This window comes from Pollicipes pollicipes, unplaced genomic scaffold (assembly GCF_011947565.3).
Source record: "Pollicipes pollicipes isolate AB1234 unplaced genomic scaffold, Ppol_2.1 Scaffold_4219;HRSCAF=4965_pilon_pilon_pilon, whole genome shotgun sequence".
Classification (NCBI taxonomy): domain Eukaryota; kingdom Metazoa; phylum Arthropoda; class Thecostraca; order Pollicipedomorpha; family Pollicipedidae; genus Pollicipes; species Pollicipes pollicipes.
This window is the reverse complement of record NW_023596448.1, coordinates 21406446-21422670: the sequence shown is the minus strand read 5'-3', so window position 1 is coordinate 21422670 and position 16225 is coordinate 21406446. Positions and strand designations below refer to the sequence as shown.

General features: G+C 51.2%; 2 protein-coding genes across 2 annotated transcripts; both read left to right on the top strand.

The window, feature by feature from the left end:
- Positions 1–342: 342 nt before the first annotated feature.
- On the top strand, positions 343–8799 carry LOC119095515 (pyrroline-5-carboxylate reductase 3). Its single transcript, XM_037218362.1, has 10 exons — positions 343–616; positions 2081–2274; positions 2740–2981; positions 3710–3815; positions 4365–4460; positions 5159–5310; positions 5727–5814; positions 6100–6326; positions 7100–7224; positions 8059–8799. The coding sequence occupies exons 1-10, from the start codon at positions 426–428 to the stop codon at positions 8123–8125; spliced, it is 1488 nt and encodes a 495-aa protein (XP_037074257.1). The 5' UTR covers positions 343–425; the 3' UTR covers positions 8126–8799.
- A 1780-nt stretch (positions 8800–10579) lies between these two features.
- Positions 10580–14182, top strand: LOC119095537 (protein LLP). The gene is made up of 3 exons (XM_037218390.1): positions 10580–10717; positions 12479–12663; positions 13786–14182. Exons 2-3 carry the CDS (start codon positions 12504–12506, stop codon positions 14007–14009), a joined length of 384 nt encoding a protein of 127 aa, XP_037074285.1. The 5' UTR covers positions 10580–10717; positions 12479–12503; the 3' UTR covers positions 14010–14182.
- Positions 14183–16225: the final 2043 nt, after the last annotated feature.

Genomic DNA, 16225 nt, shown 5'->3' with positions numbered 1-16225 from the left:
GATTGCACAGGAAACTACCACGCACGTACCGTATTGCATACAGAAGGCAAACAAAACACTGCGCAACGGCGAGCAATGCTGGTGTCTACTCACGGTTTTGGCGCAAACTCACTTTGATCATTTGATGACGTAATAAGAAATAAGTTGCAGTTTTTCAGAGAAAAAAGCATTATTGATATTCATTATTAAATAATCAAATATTTTAATCTTTTTTTAGAGCAATTGGATAAACCTTGTACTTTTCATTCTTATATATTTTCATGACATCATCAAACTGAAACCTAACCGTATTTAAGCATTAATATGGATACCACATCCATGATTTTCCCTTTCCACCTCTCCTCCATTTTGAAGGTTTTTCTGTTCTATCTGCCGGGGTGCATTGCCGAAATTCTCACCGGTTGTTTTCCCCCTGTTCAAGTGTGATGTCTGCAAGTATTATTCAGACCCGTCACGCGAGGTCTAAGGAAAAGGACCAGACGCGGCCTTCTGAAGTTGTGACGGAAGCCATTGACACAGAGACTGTGCAAGAGGAGATCGTCCAAGAGGAAGGCGATCCTGCTGTATCTGCTGTTGAAGTCAAGCGGGATTCTCACGTGCAGATTATTGCATCTGGGTTAGTATAATTTTGAACTATAAACCGCTAGCAGTTGGTGGACTTTTGCTGAACTGAGGTAACATTTCGGAAGTCATTGTGCACAAAGGCAGTTAACTTAGCAGTCAAGTCTCTGTACATTGGATCAGCAAATCATCAGATCAAACATGTCATGTACATCATCCAGCGTACAAACCGTGACAAACATTCCAACAATATGTTGGAACATGCAAGATCCTGCCCCAAGTAAAATAGTAGGGTTTCCCCATGTGGAGCAGGTTTTGTTGACATCTCTTACCCCAAAACATGATATGTGACCAGGTTTTGTCATTTTCAGAGTTTTTGCCAGTTTTGTGTGAGGAAGGGAATTATGGTGCCTTAACATCCCATGGAGTAATTTCTACCAGAAGATTTGGGTGGACTGACCAACTTTTGTAGTTGTGCCTCATCTTTTTCATAGCAAGATATTGTTAAGATCTGCCATGGTTTACAGACTGGTCCATCATCAGCATGGGACCATCAGCATCACTATATATACATACAGTTTTTGTAGTGTTTTGAATTTGGCAGACAAAATGATGCAATTATTTAAGAGCATGGTCATTTTTAATTTGTTAGTGTAACAAGTTGTGTGAATGAGAGACTGCAAGGACTGCAGTTACCTCACTTCACTAAAGTTCACTGGGAAATGTGTGTACGGGAGCATTGCAGTATTATTTAAAAGACAAGCTACTTTAAAATTATATCTATGATTATATCCAGTGCTTTGTCCTATACAGCTTATCCCATGCAGTGTACATGTTCTGTCTTGGAGCTGTGGCCATGCCAAGTCTTATTAAGATAATTATATGGCATATGTGATAAAATAAGCATGTCTGAGATATCACATGTTAGCAATGCATCATTCCACAGCTGGAAATTGACATCACATTAGCTATGATATATTATTATCATATTAACTATGTTATATGCTGTAGCAAATTATGTTACAGATGATAGTTGATATCAGGTTGGCATTATGCATCACATGCTCTCTAGATAGCACCATTTATCCTAGATCCAGATAATACATTCATGTCATTGAAAATGAACCTCTAACAGTGACCCATAGCAGGATGCATGTGATGAGTGCATTATTAATGACATGAGATTTACAGATGCCAGTCCAGCTGTGCAAAGTATTCATTATGATTCATGAAAAATGATTCAGTCATTGCCAGGGAGCTTTTAAAAACAGTGTAAAGCTTCTATCTCAAAACATTGTACTTTTTGTTACCTGTTTTTGGTCATGAAAACAAGGCAAAAGTATCCTGCATAGTGTGGAGTTTGGTTGGCATTTAGTTCACATCAACATTAATTGTTACCCTCATCATTGCTGCATTCACAGAAATACTGAAGGTAAAGCCAGACTAGAAAGTAGATGTGCTATTGCATGGTTGTCTTTTGGCAGGAAGTCATAAGTCTGTGAATGGTGTTATTTTGCAGAGAGCGCCCATCCAAGGTTGCAAAACTAGATACTGAAGAGGAGTACTTTGTGATTGAGCATGAGGATCCAAAAGCAGAGGAAGAAGAGTCTTCCCAGAATGACGCATCCACTGAACTGGACACTCCCCGAACCAACTATGCGAAAAAACCACAGAAGTATAGAGAACAATGGGAAAGCCATCCAGCCCTGAAAAGTGAGTCTGTTGTGTCTATGGAAAGGCCACAGTGTATTAGAAGGTACTATTACTGTCTCACAGAAAGCTGTTCATTCAATTTGAGGTGCTAGCCAATGTTTTGCTGTCCCATGGCAAACCGGCACCCCTATCAGCTGGTGATCAAGTTAGGTGTAGCCCCATGGGTACCGTTTTCTAAGCTGGCTGTTGTACCCATGAATCATCGCTACCTTCTGTTGCCTTGGGGTCGACCTGTGGCACCGACCGCGCGACCCCATCCCCGACCGTCGCCAGCAGGCTCCGGTCACGAGAGAGTGAAATAGCCCAGCCAGCAGCACTTCAAACCTCCTCGTGTCCGGCGCAAGCTGGATTCCCGCTTGGCTCCTACACGGCCACCGTAGTTCCGCTTCTTCCGTGAGCGAGGCCGAGGCGTCTCGCGCCGGAAAGACGCGGCGCGCCACTGACGCGCTCGCCGCCGTCCGGCAGACTGGCTGACCATGGTGCCAGGCAACCCGTACCGGGCCTGGTGTCGCCAGTGCGGCTGTCCGCTCATCACGCAGCTCAAGGTGCTCATGGACCACGGCCGGTGCCGCAAGCATATGCGCCGCGAGGGGCGGCCCATGGTGGAGCCGCCGGCGCAGACGACCGGCCGGCCCGGCGCCCGCCCCGCCGGCACCTGGGGCCGCTCCGCCTGGGACGCCCAGCAGCAGCTCGACGTCTCATACGGGGTGAGGCAAGTTCGATTCCAGGCGCTGGAAACTTTCTGTGGTGACTCAGGTTTTGCTCAAGCGCTGTGTTGCGGCTGATGGCAGCGGTAACGGTATTTATAGGTGGTGTAGCGGGTAGCTGCGCGTGGTATCGACGGGGGTCCGCACTGGCGCCAACCACAAGCGTGGCTGCGGATCAGAGAGAGTGCGATTGTTGGATTGGTTGGCGCTGTCGTAATTGCCGTGTCGTGGCGATCGCAAACTCACGGACTTCTACGGCCCCACGTCACGTGCCGTTCGTAGTCGCGTGCAGGGTTGGCGAGAGGGCATCCCGGTCCCGGAGTGCTATACTGTGTGGCGAGGGGCCGTGTCGTACGTCCGGGATCCACAGGCCAAGCTCGTGTGACGCGGCCCAGTCTTGCACCCCTCGCAGCCTGCTCTCGTCGTTGGCACTCAACATGTTTCAGTCGAACGCCAGCCCAGCTGTGTGTCTGTCGTCCCGGTCGAAAATCGATCCGCCTGGCGTCTGTCTTGGGTCATATGCCCTGAGCCATGTATCGATCGCCCCGACTCCAATCGAGCCTGCATATGCACTGAATCACCTCAGCCCGAGTTCGGCGAATGCGGCTGCTGTAGATTGCCGTGCGCCTCTCCACTCCAATCCGCCGTCGCCCGGCCGGTGTTCGGCACCCGGCCGGCGCGCGTGCCGTCCTGCTCTGATGCCCGCTGACCGGTGGGCGCGCTGGCAGGACACTGACCGGGTCACCTACTCGATCGGGCTCGGCAGCCAGAAGGTGGGCTTCATCGGCGCTGGCAAGATCGCGCAGGCCATCGCCACCGGCATGATGAACAAGGGTAAGCGGTGGCGCGGGCAGAGCGGCGCTGCAGGCCGGCCGGCGCTGGGGCGGTCTGCGTCAGCTGGGGGCTGCGGAGGGAGGGCTGGAGACGAAACGACGCGGCGCGGCCCGACATGACACGACATGACACGATGCGGCCCGACACGACATGACACGACAAGACGCGACACAACCCGACACGACCCAAACCCAACTTAAACTCAACCCAACCCAACCCATCCCATCCCATCCCATCCCATCCCATCCCATCCCATCCCATCCCATCCCAACTCAACCGGACCGGACCGGACCGGACAGAACCGAACCGAACCGAACCGAACCGAACCGAACCGAACCGAACCGAACCGAACCGAACCGACACGACGGCGCGACGCGACCCCCGACCCCCGACCCGACCCGGCTCGATCTCATCATACCAGTAATGCCTACATCCGCAGGTGACCTACGGTGACCTGACGTTGTGACGCCGCTGTGTATCTCGCACTCTGACCTGTCGTTCTGGAAACCTTGCGTGTGACCGTACCCGTGACCTGTCACGCCTCCGCAGGTCTCACGTCGTCCAGCTGTATCATGGTGAGCTCTCCCACCGACCGCAACCAGACCATTTGGAAACGCTGGAAGTGCAAGACCATGCACGACAACAGTGAGTGGCCTGAGTACCCCCTCCCGCCCCCTCCTCCCCCTTCCCTACACATTGTCAGGCGGGTCAGAGTCTGCATCTCCTGTCTGAATCGCTGGAGGACCAGGCGGCGTTTCTGTCACACAGCTTAATGGGTTATCTGTCATTGAAGATGTGAGCGAACAGAAGGATGCATTGGTCACGATAGCCCAGTCTCCGTACAGTTAGCTCGGTGGGCTCAAGCGCCTACGCTCCGATTCAACCACTCGTGGCGAGATGAGTTCGAGTCACTTCAGGCGCTCGCTGTTTGCCACGGACTGGGACGGTCTGTGGGCAGTGGTAACGGTCGTGTTTAAGGTGGAATGAGGTCACAGGGCCGGACGCACTGCGGCGAACACTGCCACGTTAAGCTTTCCACACAAAGTTCTGCCGTGAAACCGGAATGTCGCGATCGGATGGTGGGGTCAGGGCTTACGCAACAAACACCGCTTGGCGTGGCCGCTAATTACAAAATTCAGCCAGTGAAAATGTTTGAACTAGATCTTAAATACGTGTTACGTGCTATGCTTTTTGTGAGGCGTGCTGCCTGACACTTGTGGTGTGTCACTGTCCGCAACATGGCGCGCCAGCGTCCGCAACACGCTGGCGCTGCGCACCCGAGGCGCGCGAGCCTGTAACATCCCACGCCGGCGTGTGTAACGCCGTGCGACGGCGCGCGGCAGGTGCGCTGGTGCGCCAGTGCGACGTGGTGTTCCTGGCCGTGGCGCCGGTCGAGCTGGACGCGGTCATCTCCGCCCTCGAGCCGCCCGGCGACAACGTGGAGCGCTGCTTCATCTCCACCATCTCCGGCGTCTCGCAGGAGAAGCTGACCCAGGTGAGGCGCCGCCGAGAGTGTAGCCGCCGGCGCTGGCTGAAGTTGCCGGCCTCGGCATCGGCAGGATGCGGTCGTGCGTTGCTGGCAGGCTGTGTGGTAGGCGATTTTTATCATGATCATATTTCTGCGGCAGGAATATTGCGTTCGCCCGGTTTTCACCCCAAAGGTGATAACGCTGATGACCTTAGTGTGGTCAATGACTAATGACGTTCGTCTGCGAAAAGGCCAACGATAGTCATATGTTGGCTGACTTTCGTGGCGTCCAAAACGATGGCGCCGTAGAGACCGCTGACCACGTACCGCGCCCACCGCGGCCCGTCCCGTCCCAGCATCCGCCACCTCTGCACCATCCGTGCGGGAGTGGCCTGTGTGGCTGTGGCGGCCCGTGACAGCCCCGCCGCCCCCGGCGCCGGCAGATGCTTTCGGAGGTGATGCCGGACGAGCCCGTGTACGTGATCCGCTGCGTGCCCTCCAGAACGGTGGCCATCGGGGAGGGAGTATGCGGTGAGTCCGAGACGCGTGGCCGCCGGTCGTTTACCGTCTTCGTGTTGTGTTGTGTCGGGTCTAAATCTCGATTTCCTGAGTCGCAATGCCGATTCTAGCTTACGATGACTTGTTGAACACTGACAACGGAACTGGCCAATGACGCAAGCCTCTGTCACGGACTGTATACCGTCTGGTACATCGTTGTGTGGCCGAGGTCAGGTCGGCCTACCAGGCGCCTTTCCGGTGGTACGCCTAAGTCAGGGCACCAGGAATACAGCCTCTGACACACGCGTGCCCCGGCAGTGTACAGCGCGCCGGCCGACCTCCCGCACACCTGGCTTCTCACCATGGAGACGATGTTCTCGGCGCTGGGGCTGTGTCAGCGGGTGGACGAGCACCTCATGAACGTGCACAGCGGCGCCTTCAGCAGCGGGCCGGCGTACGTGGCTGCCTTCATCGACGCCCTAGCCACGGGCGCAGCCAACCACGGCGTGCGCTGGGAGGACGCCGTCCAGATGGCCGCCCAGGTGGTGAGTGACCTCGGGTGACCTCGGGTCAGGGGACTGAAGCCATCCAGGTGGCTGAAGCCGTTCGGATGGTTGCGCACGAGATCGGACCTCAGGGCGACCACAAAGATCAGGTTCGGGACATTTACGCTGTATGGATCTAATTTCTGTGCCTGGACTTTGTGCGTGGGCGTGGGCGTGTGCGTGTGCGTGTGCGTGTGCGTGTGCGTGTGAGGGGGGGCGGGGGGGGCATTGTTATCTCCCCTTTCTGTTGTTTTGTGTGTCTGTTGATTAGCGCAATTTAAGTAAACATGCTGTCGTATTCCAGAGCATGAAATGTCAACACGAATGGTTAAAACGCAGCATAAAAGACTGTGAAGTGATGATGCACAAGATGTTTGAGATAAATCATACATGTAAAGATGCATTGCTAGCTGCCCAATTCTAGTTGCTGTAGACAATGCCGTTGAAGCCAATGCGAGTTGTTTCATGCCTCACCTTCTCGCCGCTCCCTCCCCTCGCTGGTGTGTCCGAGCGGTAGTGTACGAGGCTGGTGTGTCGGAACGGCGGTGTACAGCGTTGGTGTGTCTGAGCGGTAGTGTACGAGGCTGGTGTGTCGGAACGGCGGTGTACGACGCTGGTGTGTCTGAGCGGTAGTGTACGAGGCTGGTGTGTCGAAACGGTGGTGTACAGCACTGGTGTGTCTGAGCAGCGGTGTTTGGCGCTGGTGTGTCTGAGCTGCGGTGTGCGGCGCTGGTGCGTATGAGCGGCGGTGTACTATGCTGGTGTGTCTGCAGACGCAGGGGACGGCGGCCATGATCCTGACGCAGGGCGTGACGCCGGCCACGGTGCGGCGCGAGGCGGCCGCGCCCGGCGGCAACACCATCGCCGGCATGATGGCCCTGCACAAGGCCGGCATGGAGTGAGTAGCCCGAGCCGGGGGATTCTGGTGGTGATGACGGTTTGGCTGGTGTCTGAACCGCCACGCCGGGGCTGCGCGCGGCCGAAGCCGGGCCGCACGCACGCAATCCTCGCTGCCGATCACGTGGTCCGTTCGGAGGTGCTCACCCCAGGCGCGGCACCTGGCGGACCTGAGCGGCGCTCGGTCTGGCGGTACGCACGAGAAGGAGCGGACGTCACCGTGCTAACGGTCTCAGTTTGCGGTCAAATCCCAGCCGACTACGTCGAACGTGCGCTCCACGAGCCGCAGAGCCGGGTGTGGGCCCATTGATTAATGCCGTTCAAGCGGCGCCTGGGTGTACCTTCACGGCAGTCATTCATAGCGGTCCGTTTTTGTGGTGATGACTGTTGTGCGTTTGGTCGGTTTTCCTTTGGTACCTGGCTCCGTGGGCCCTGTTTGTGGTGATGTTGACGCAGTGTCCCTGGTCTTTGTGTATGGTGGCGATTGGTCCCTGAGTCCCCGTCTCGTGACGACGTGGACCCTGTCTGGGCCTTGTTCTAACGCTGTTCCCTGTATTCACTGGACCCGTGCGTCTGTGGGCCTTGCTTTTACGCTGTTCCCTGTTTTCATGATGTTTCCATGACCCGTGTTTGAAGTGACGTTAATCCATGTGCCCCTGGCACCTGGTTCTGGTGATGCCAGTGGCGCTACCCCAGATCTGTGCTTGTAGTGATGCCCATCTGAGGCGGTGGCCCTGTTTGTGGTGACCTGTATTCCTGATCCGTGTTTGTGGCGAGGTCAGCATCTCTGCTCCGGGTCCGTGTTTTCTGTGACGTGGACCGCCATGTTCGGCAGGTTTGCCGTCATGTCCGCCGTGGACGAGGCGACCAAGAAGGCCAAGGAGCTGGGCTCCAGCGAGTAGCGTGCCGCCGTCTCTGCGCCACGGAGGGAGTCGCCGCCGCGGCCAGCCGGTGCTGCAGCGGCCGGCTTCGGGCCACGCTCCCGGCGCCCGCGGTCCGGGGACGCCGCTTGTCGTCGCGCGCGCGCGTGACGTCTGCTGAGCGTCCGGGCGGCACTGACGCGTCCCGTGCCACTGCGAGGGCGTGGCGGGCGATGTGGTCGTTCCACTGTCGACTGTCTCCAGCCGAGAGCCATCCATTCATGTTTCCTCTGGTTGCCAGACCACTTTTGCTTCATGCACGAAATAAATGGGAGAGAGAATCGGTGTTGTACGTTGGAGGCGTCGAAATGGAAAGGACGGAATGAATGAACTTGCAAATATGGGTTTGGTTGTGTCGAATGTTTGCTGCCCGTGTGTTGGATTGGCTGATCACAAAAATTGTCTGGGCGGTCATTTGGCGCTCATGCAGCCTTGGCTTTGCACTTCCGGCTGTGTGCTGCTAAAGCACATCACATTTGCAAACGCACTTGTGAACACACATTTGCTTATTTTGGGAACGTTCTGGCTCATACTGCGCTTCCAAACGTGTTCTCAAAGCAATCGGTGACCTCTTATTTCAACAAGCAGCGCGATATGTGTGCTTGAGGTTCTTGGAGACATTAACCGCGTTTTTTCGTTTGGTGGAGCCTGACATATACTTGGAAGTTTTTGAGCCGGCCTTCGGAGCACCCCGGAAATGAAAGCCTTATGTTCATGTGCTGGTGAAGCATCGAAAGTTTCGCTGAAAAATACATTTAAAATACTCTCCTAGTGGTATGCCAGCGGTGTGGTTTGAAGAATTCGGCATAATGTCGTCATTTGCGTAATGACTTCGGATGATATCATGTATGGCGAAGCAGGAATGTAGCGTTGGGAAATGCGGGGCCGCACTACATCCAGGCATGCGCCTGGAGCTCAAAAAGATCACGGGATCCGATCAACATAAAAGCCTATGGTATCCTGGATCCACGTTCGGAGTCCGGGCACGCGTCTACTTGCATCGATACACCGGACCCCATGCCCATGCATTGGTGTTTTGGATCATGTCGTTGCATGGCGCGCTGACAGTCCTGGTAGCCCAAGGCAGTCCAGTTGTAAGGACAACAACTAGAATGAATGCAGAGGCTTTTAATATCGTATACATGCGTACAAGCGCCCCAAAAGCTTTGTTGGCTGAACCATGTGTGCAACCGCAAGGGAGCAGAAGGGACATGTACTCAATTTGTCAGTGTAATCTTGTTTCTTCTAATGTTGTCTACACGATGCACATTATCACTCGTCTCCGTTCAAAGATGCCATGTTCAGTTTAGGTCGTTCTCAATATTTTTGTGCCATCACCCCAATGGAGACTTTTTCCCCAACCTCCAGCGTAGCTACCCCATGGGCCAAACCCTTTGATTGTTGCTAGATGTTTCTATGTTTCTTTTAGGATCAGTGTCAAAACTACACATAGTTACTGTCACAAAGGCTATAAAGGCATGATCCACGTGGGTCCGCAGTCCTTGTGGATGCGGAAAGCTGTCCGCTGCTCTGAGCTGTCCTGAACAAGACGTCTTCCGGACTGCGCGTTTTTTTATATTTCGTCCAGAGATCATATTATATCATCAAGGATTTTCAGTAAATCAAGAAACACACAGCCACATAAAGAAATCAGGCCAACAAAGAGACATAAGGGCCTGTCGAGTTTGGCCAACATCATGCTCCAAACATACTCCGACTCTGATCTTACCACCTGATCTGTCTGAATTTAGCCGTACATGAGATCCTTCGACCGAAACAACTTGCCCAAACGACTTTTAAATGCCACTGGAGAGGAACTTTCGACGACTTCGTTTGACACCTCAATCCAGTGATTCACTACTCTTTGACGAAGTGATACCTGCCTCTTCAAAGTTCTACTCCTGCCTTTTTCTTATTGAAGCTGATTTCCTCTAAGTCTCGGCCTCATTTCCAATGCTCTTTGCAGATCTACGTTGTCTATCTCCTTCACAATCTTGAATAACTATCAGATCCCCCCTAAGTCAACGATATTCCAGTGAATACAAATCCAAGGCCCTAAGCGCATCCTTATATTCTAAGTTGCGAGTCCCATTTATCATCGTAGTTGCTTTTCGCTGCACTCTTTCCAGCCTACCTGCTGAAGCTTCCTTTTTGGAATCATGAGAACCAAACCCGTACACAATACTCTAGGCGTGGTCTGACATAAGCCAAGTGCAGCTTTTTGATAACATTTGTTCTCTTGTAATGGACATTCCTGTTGTCATACATGCATAGGAAAATTGCTGGATCGCATGTCGGACAAACATGGTGAAAGGCTAAGGTGAAAACTTAAGAGAACTGCATCGGGAACAGCGTCCTGAACCTATATTGGTGAAGTTTGCGCAATTCTTTTTTACAGTACTTTAATCCCAGTTAGGACTATTGACACCCAAGGTCATCATGCGCAGCTTATCGTCTACAGAACCACGTGAGCTTGTCCTTTAAGTTTCCGAGACCTTAGGGGTTTGACTGAGGGGGTCTGGTCCCCTCAAAATCAACCATCTAGAACTTCATTAACAGTTGCACCATTGCCAGGTAAGTTTCTATGTGTATTTTTTACGCCAGATGCGGAAAAGAAACAAGTTTGGGTGAGAAACGAGTCATCAAGTGTTATTGCGGTTTGAAGGGAGCACTACACACTGTATTGGTAGACCAGACTGCAAGAGTAGGCGTGTTGCGCCAGTCTTGTCCGGTGTGGCAACGATACAACAGCAAAAATTTCAGTGCGTGCAATCCATAATTCTGAGTGTTGAAGCTTGGTGTGCAGGCACCACTGAGCATGACAGCCATCAGCCTCCGCACACACTGACCTAATGTTTCAGTGAATTGTGTTGTTAGGTAATTTTAAGAAAACATACTTCCCAAGCATTTACAGGTAAATTTATGTTGAAAATTCATTACAATTTGGCCTGGCCCGAGTTCATCATAAGTCTGCTCCGGCTCAGCACACATCAAGGAAGAGAGTGAGTCCACTGTGATGGATATATTTGTTTGCAGTTTCATTAGAAGGTAAGAAATTATTTGACTTTGACATTATCTTATCTGCATTAGTTAATTATTTGTTCAGAGTGACTCATTATTCCTTGCCTGATGTCAACAACAGGAAATGTGTGCTAATGCACCAGTCAAGCATGGGCTGTTGGACAGTGACCATATGTAGCACTCATGTGCCTGCTCTTGCAATGACAGTGGTTTTCCTCACAAGTTTTCTAGGAGGTATTTGTTTTTGTAATAACATGTTTAACTCAATAATTATCATACTTTTATCATGTCACACAATTAGTGCAGTGTATACCATCCTGAAAATGTTTGGGCATTGGTGGCTTCCAAGTAGCTCATCAGTGAGTTGAAAATTATATCATTTAAAGGATAAGATAACACAATTTTGTTGTCCTCTAATTAATGCCTGTGTTATGTGGTCTAAATTAGTTACTTTGCATAAACAATTTTACTCTGATGCAGGGTATATATTTTGATAGTAACCAAAAAAAGGCCTGGAAAAGCTAAAGAATTAGGAAAATGCTCTAAAATGTATGACATTGACATGAACAGTGATTTTCTTAGGGGGGCCCTATCACTGTAAACATTGAGAGCAAAGGGACTTACCAGTTATACAGAACACTCCTTTTCTCCTTTTAGAATATGTGAGTTATGTACATTGACTTGTGCAAGGCATATACTGATCCTCATAAGTGGAGTGTGTCAACATGGTTTCTATGACATACGAGGTGTTGCCTGTGAAACATGTTTTAATGGTTTGCATGATATGCATGCCATGGAAACAGGCTGCTTTGCTACCTGCGAGACATGTTGCTGTGGTCTCTGCAACATTTGGGTCACCATCTATACATCATACTGTCTTTGCATCAGATCATATTTTGCTGCTGACAGGGGATACTGGCCTGCCTCTGGGTACTGTGTACATATGCCATCCATGGTCATGTTTACCTGTATTTTGGAATGCTGCTGTGCAGCACCTGGCCGATTTTGCACCATGTTGGTATATCACCTTTCAATCCATTAAATGTGAAATGGCCTCAGCACTCAAAGTGCTGTAGAAAATCAAAGTCATCATCATTTGATCCAGTAATGTTTCCCCATTGCTCTGCAGCCACTGCTGCACCTTCTGTACAAATGGCAGCTATGTGCTCAGCAGCATTCTGAAGCTGGCATTTGCTTGTGAAAATAGCATGAAGAAGTTGTTGACTGTTGGCTCATGGCCAGCAAACTGGATTTTTTGTGTACTTCCTCATAACAGAATGCAGACTGTCATCTTGAAATGTGTTCATGTTTCAGACACAGCCCCACTTTTTAAATCACCATGGGGAAGAGCATGCGGAGTAAACGGAAGCAGAAGCTGAAGCGCGAGAGAAAGGAGAAGTTCAAAGTGAAGGAAGTCAAGAGGCTGAAGGACATGCTGCGCGCGGCGGGAGAGGACGTGGACGGCACCACCGAGGCAGTGATGACCGACGCCGAAACCTGTAAGAGGGCCGGCTGGGGGGCCGCGATCGTCCTCAGATCGTCCGTGCGGGGCTAATGATGGAGTGTTGTTCAGATGAGGGATTGAGCTATTTGAGGCATTTTTCTTCCTCTTGCGTATCGTGATTTTATGGAACCGTCAAGTAAGCTTTTGATATTCTAACCCACGCCATGTTCATTGGCCGCATGATGCTCGTAAAATACGCACATTGGAAGCAGGCTTGAAGGAGTTCATCCACGCCATGTTCTGGTTCATTGCATAAGTCATCGTCGTAAAATACCTGGGTCTTGTAACGCACCTTCCTAAACGACGTAAGGACGCGTGCTATTGGTGAGCTTGCTTCGATGCACTCATGGATGATATAACCATGCGACGTTTATACAGGCCACTCTAGCGTATGTGTCGATTTCCCTGTGATTTCCTCCTATGAATGTTCGAAGCGTTGCATACCATTTGCTTTGACTTGACTCATTGCATTGCGGGGTCATGGCACGAGTCCGTGCGTTATTGTTTAATTGGTTTCTTCCTTTGTTTTTCCGCCACTATGCCGTTGGTGTCCTCTGCGAAGGTACCTTGGTGCCCGACCCCGTTCACATTGCCTTTAAAGCGGGCAGGGTCCGTGAACATTTTCAAAACACCTGAAGAACCGCATTTTTCCACAAAATGCACCACAAATCTGCTTGTTACGCCCACAAGGGCGCGGTTTCCTGGACAAAATCGACACGTTCACGGATAGAATTATTATTGTTGAACGATAATAGCATTCACAGCACCAGCTCTGTAGAATGCTATTTGAAACTCATGTATGATTACACGTCCTAGGAATGTCCGCGTCTGTGAAGGCGGACTCTTTTCACCACCGCTGGCGGGGCTCTTTTCGCCACTGCTGGCGGAGCTCTTTTTACTTTACCACCGCTGGCGGGGCCCTTTTTACCACTGCTGGCGGAGCTCTTTTTACTTTACCACCGGTGGCGGGGCTCTTTTCACCACTGCTGGCGGAGCTCTTTTCACTTCACCACCGCTAGCGGGGCTCTTTTCACCGCCGTTGGTGGGGCTCTTCACCACCGCCGGCGACCCGCTACCAGGCCGGTCCATGACGCCGCTCTGTTCCTGCCCTCTGCAGTGAAGGCCCGGAAGGCGGCCAGCCGGCCGGCGCCGCTGGCCGACGGCGAGGAGGCCATGGAGGTGACCAAGGCGAAGCCCCAGTTCCATCCGGTCACGCTGCGGAACGAGCACGGCAACTACCCCGTCTGGATGAACCGGCGACAAATCAAGCGGCACAAGAAGCTCACCTCCAAAAACGCAGCCGAGGGCTACACCAAGGGCAAGAAGCGGAAGAAGTTGTAGGAGTGTTCTGTTCCTTTTGAATGTGACCCGCTGCTTTTGATGCTGGATAGGGACAGAGTTGTTGGTTTCATAGGACCATTTACAGTTGTTTTTCCAGTCCGCTGGGGGATGCTCTTCTCACCATGTCATGCCATTCGTGGAGGATGTTGGACAAATACAACCCGCAGGTCCCACGTAGTTTTCTAGGAGAGCTGCAACAGCGCGACGAACTGAAAGGGAACGTGGTTTGCACCTTTTCAAAGGCAATCTCGCTTCCAATGTAGAGTAAACAATGAATGTGATTTTAAGAAGCATGTAGTCTTTCACCGGCTCAGTTCATTCAAACGGTTAACTGTGGTTTGAAAGGCCGCTCTCCTTGCTTTGGAGCTATTCATGTTCACTGTTCGATAATCCTGAAAGTGTCTTGAGTGTTATTTGACAGAAATTGAAGCAGGCTGGATTGTGGCCGGCAAGGTTGCAAGAACCGGCATCTTCCAGTAAGAAAATGGCAAATCCCTAATTTTTCGGTTACATTTCATATGAAATTTCGACACCTAGCTCGGCTCATACCTCGTGCGTAGTCCCGCAGCTCACAGGGAAAACATTTGACTTACGCAATACTGCCTTCGACACGCTTTCGCAGCGCCCGACGCTTCGCCGCGTTGCCACCGGCCGGTGTTTGGTGAAGCCGCGCAATAAGGTTCGACCCATTTGGGTACACCGTTCAGGCGTGATGACCGGGTGGATATGACCCCTGAGCAGTAATATGGCCGATGCAGATGCTGGCGCTCCATCTAAGGGACGTGGCGTCGTGCGTCGATGACGTAATAATTATAAAATGCATGAAATTCCACTGGTCACGGCTGGCACGCTCCGTACGGCATGGGTACATATGCTGGCTGTGGTCTGCTGGTTGAACGGCACGCGGTCGGTGTCACCAGGTCAGCCTGAAGGCTGGATTTCACCAGTGCCGGTAGCGCAGGGCGCCCACAAGGTCTGGGTCTGGATCTATGGGCTGGATCTGATGTATTTCTTCGCGCTAGGTTACCCAGTGTGCCGTGTGAGAGTCCCTGATGAAAGCAAGAAAGACATTGCACTGGTGTTTCGGCGTTGTCGGTCCTTATGCAGAAATGATGTACATTAAATATACCAGGAAATGCTAGCTAAAGAAAAACATCCAGAGCTAGAAATGATGTACATTAAATATACCAGGAAATGCTAGCTAAAGAAAGACATCCAGAGCTAGAAATGATGTACATTGAATATACCAGAAAATGCTAGCTAAAGAAAGACATCCAGAACTCTAATCTGGTCTAGCTTTATCGATATAGAGCTATGGTCTATTACCTATAACCTAATCAAATTAGGATATATAATGAAAAAGCTCGGCATTTCAAGAAAGTATTGATTGACGTAAGTGTACGATCACACAGAAATAATAAAAAATCTGAGGGAATGAAGGTTGGAAAGTAGTTCTCATCTTTGCCGACTACCCCAGAAACATACTAAAATAATCAGCCCTTCAAACGTCTAAATCCTTACTCAAAACATACAATACTATGCGGAGAACTACTCGAAACAGGAATGGTTAGCGGAACGGCCTCGAACACCCGATCCGCGCGGATCCTAAATACACCTACCGGGGACATCAGTGCAATCATTCAGGTTCCCATACCCTAATGCCCGATACACGGCATTGTCCTAAGGGCTCTCCGAACCGCGGATGGGCGACTGGGAAGGCTAAGATGACCCATACCGAGTACAAGGATAGGCGGCAGCTGCTTACAGGACATCAGTGTTCAAATCAACAACTAGCACGCTACTCGCCTTAAATGCATCTTAGCTTACAAGCCACTCGGATCACGCTCCACGTTGGCGTTTGTGCGTTTAGCCTGGTACGAAGAACACGGATGTGCCGCGATGGTAATATGTTGAGGCCGCATTGTTTTAAACCGGCGTTAAAATTTACCGTTTAAAGGCGTTCACTGGGCATGCTCCGTTCATGTGCTTGTCTTCCACGCCGCGTATGCTCTCTGTGAGCAGGTGTCTCTGGGTGTTAAGTTATACCACGCACTGTTTCTCTGGCTGACGGAATGACTGGATATCCGACTTTCTCAATTTGGCTTAAAGAATGCGTGGGGAAGTGTTAAAAGAAATAGTATACGCTAAGCCCTTGCGCACGCCCCTCTCAACGGTTTTTTTCTTTCAAAGATTGAATTCGAACCTGTTGTTGAATG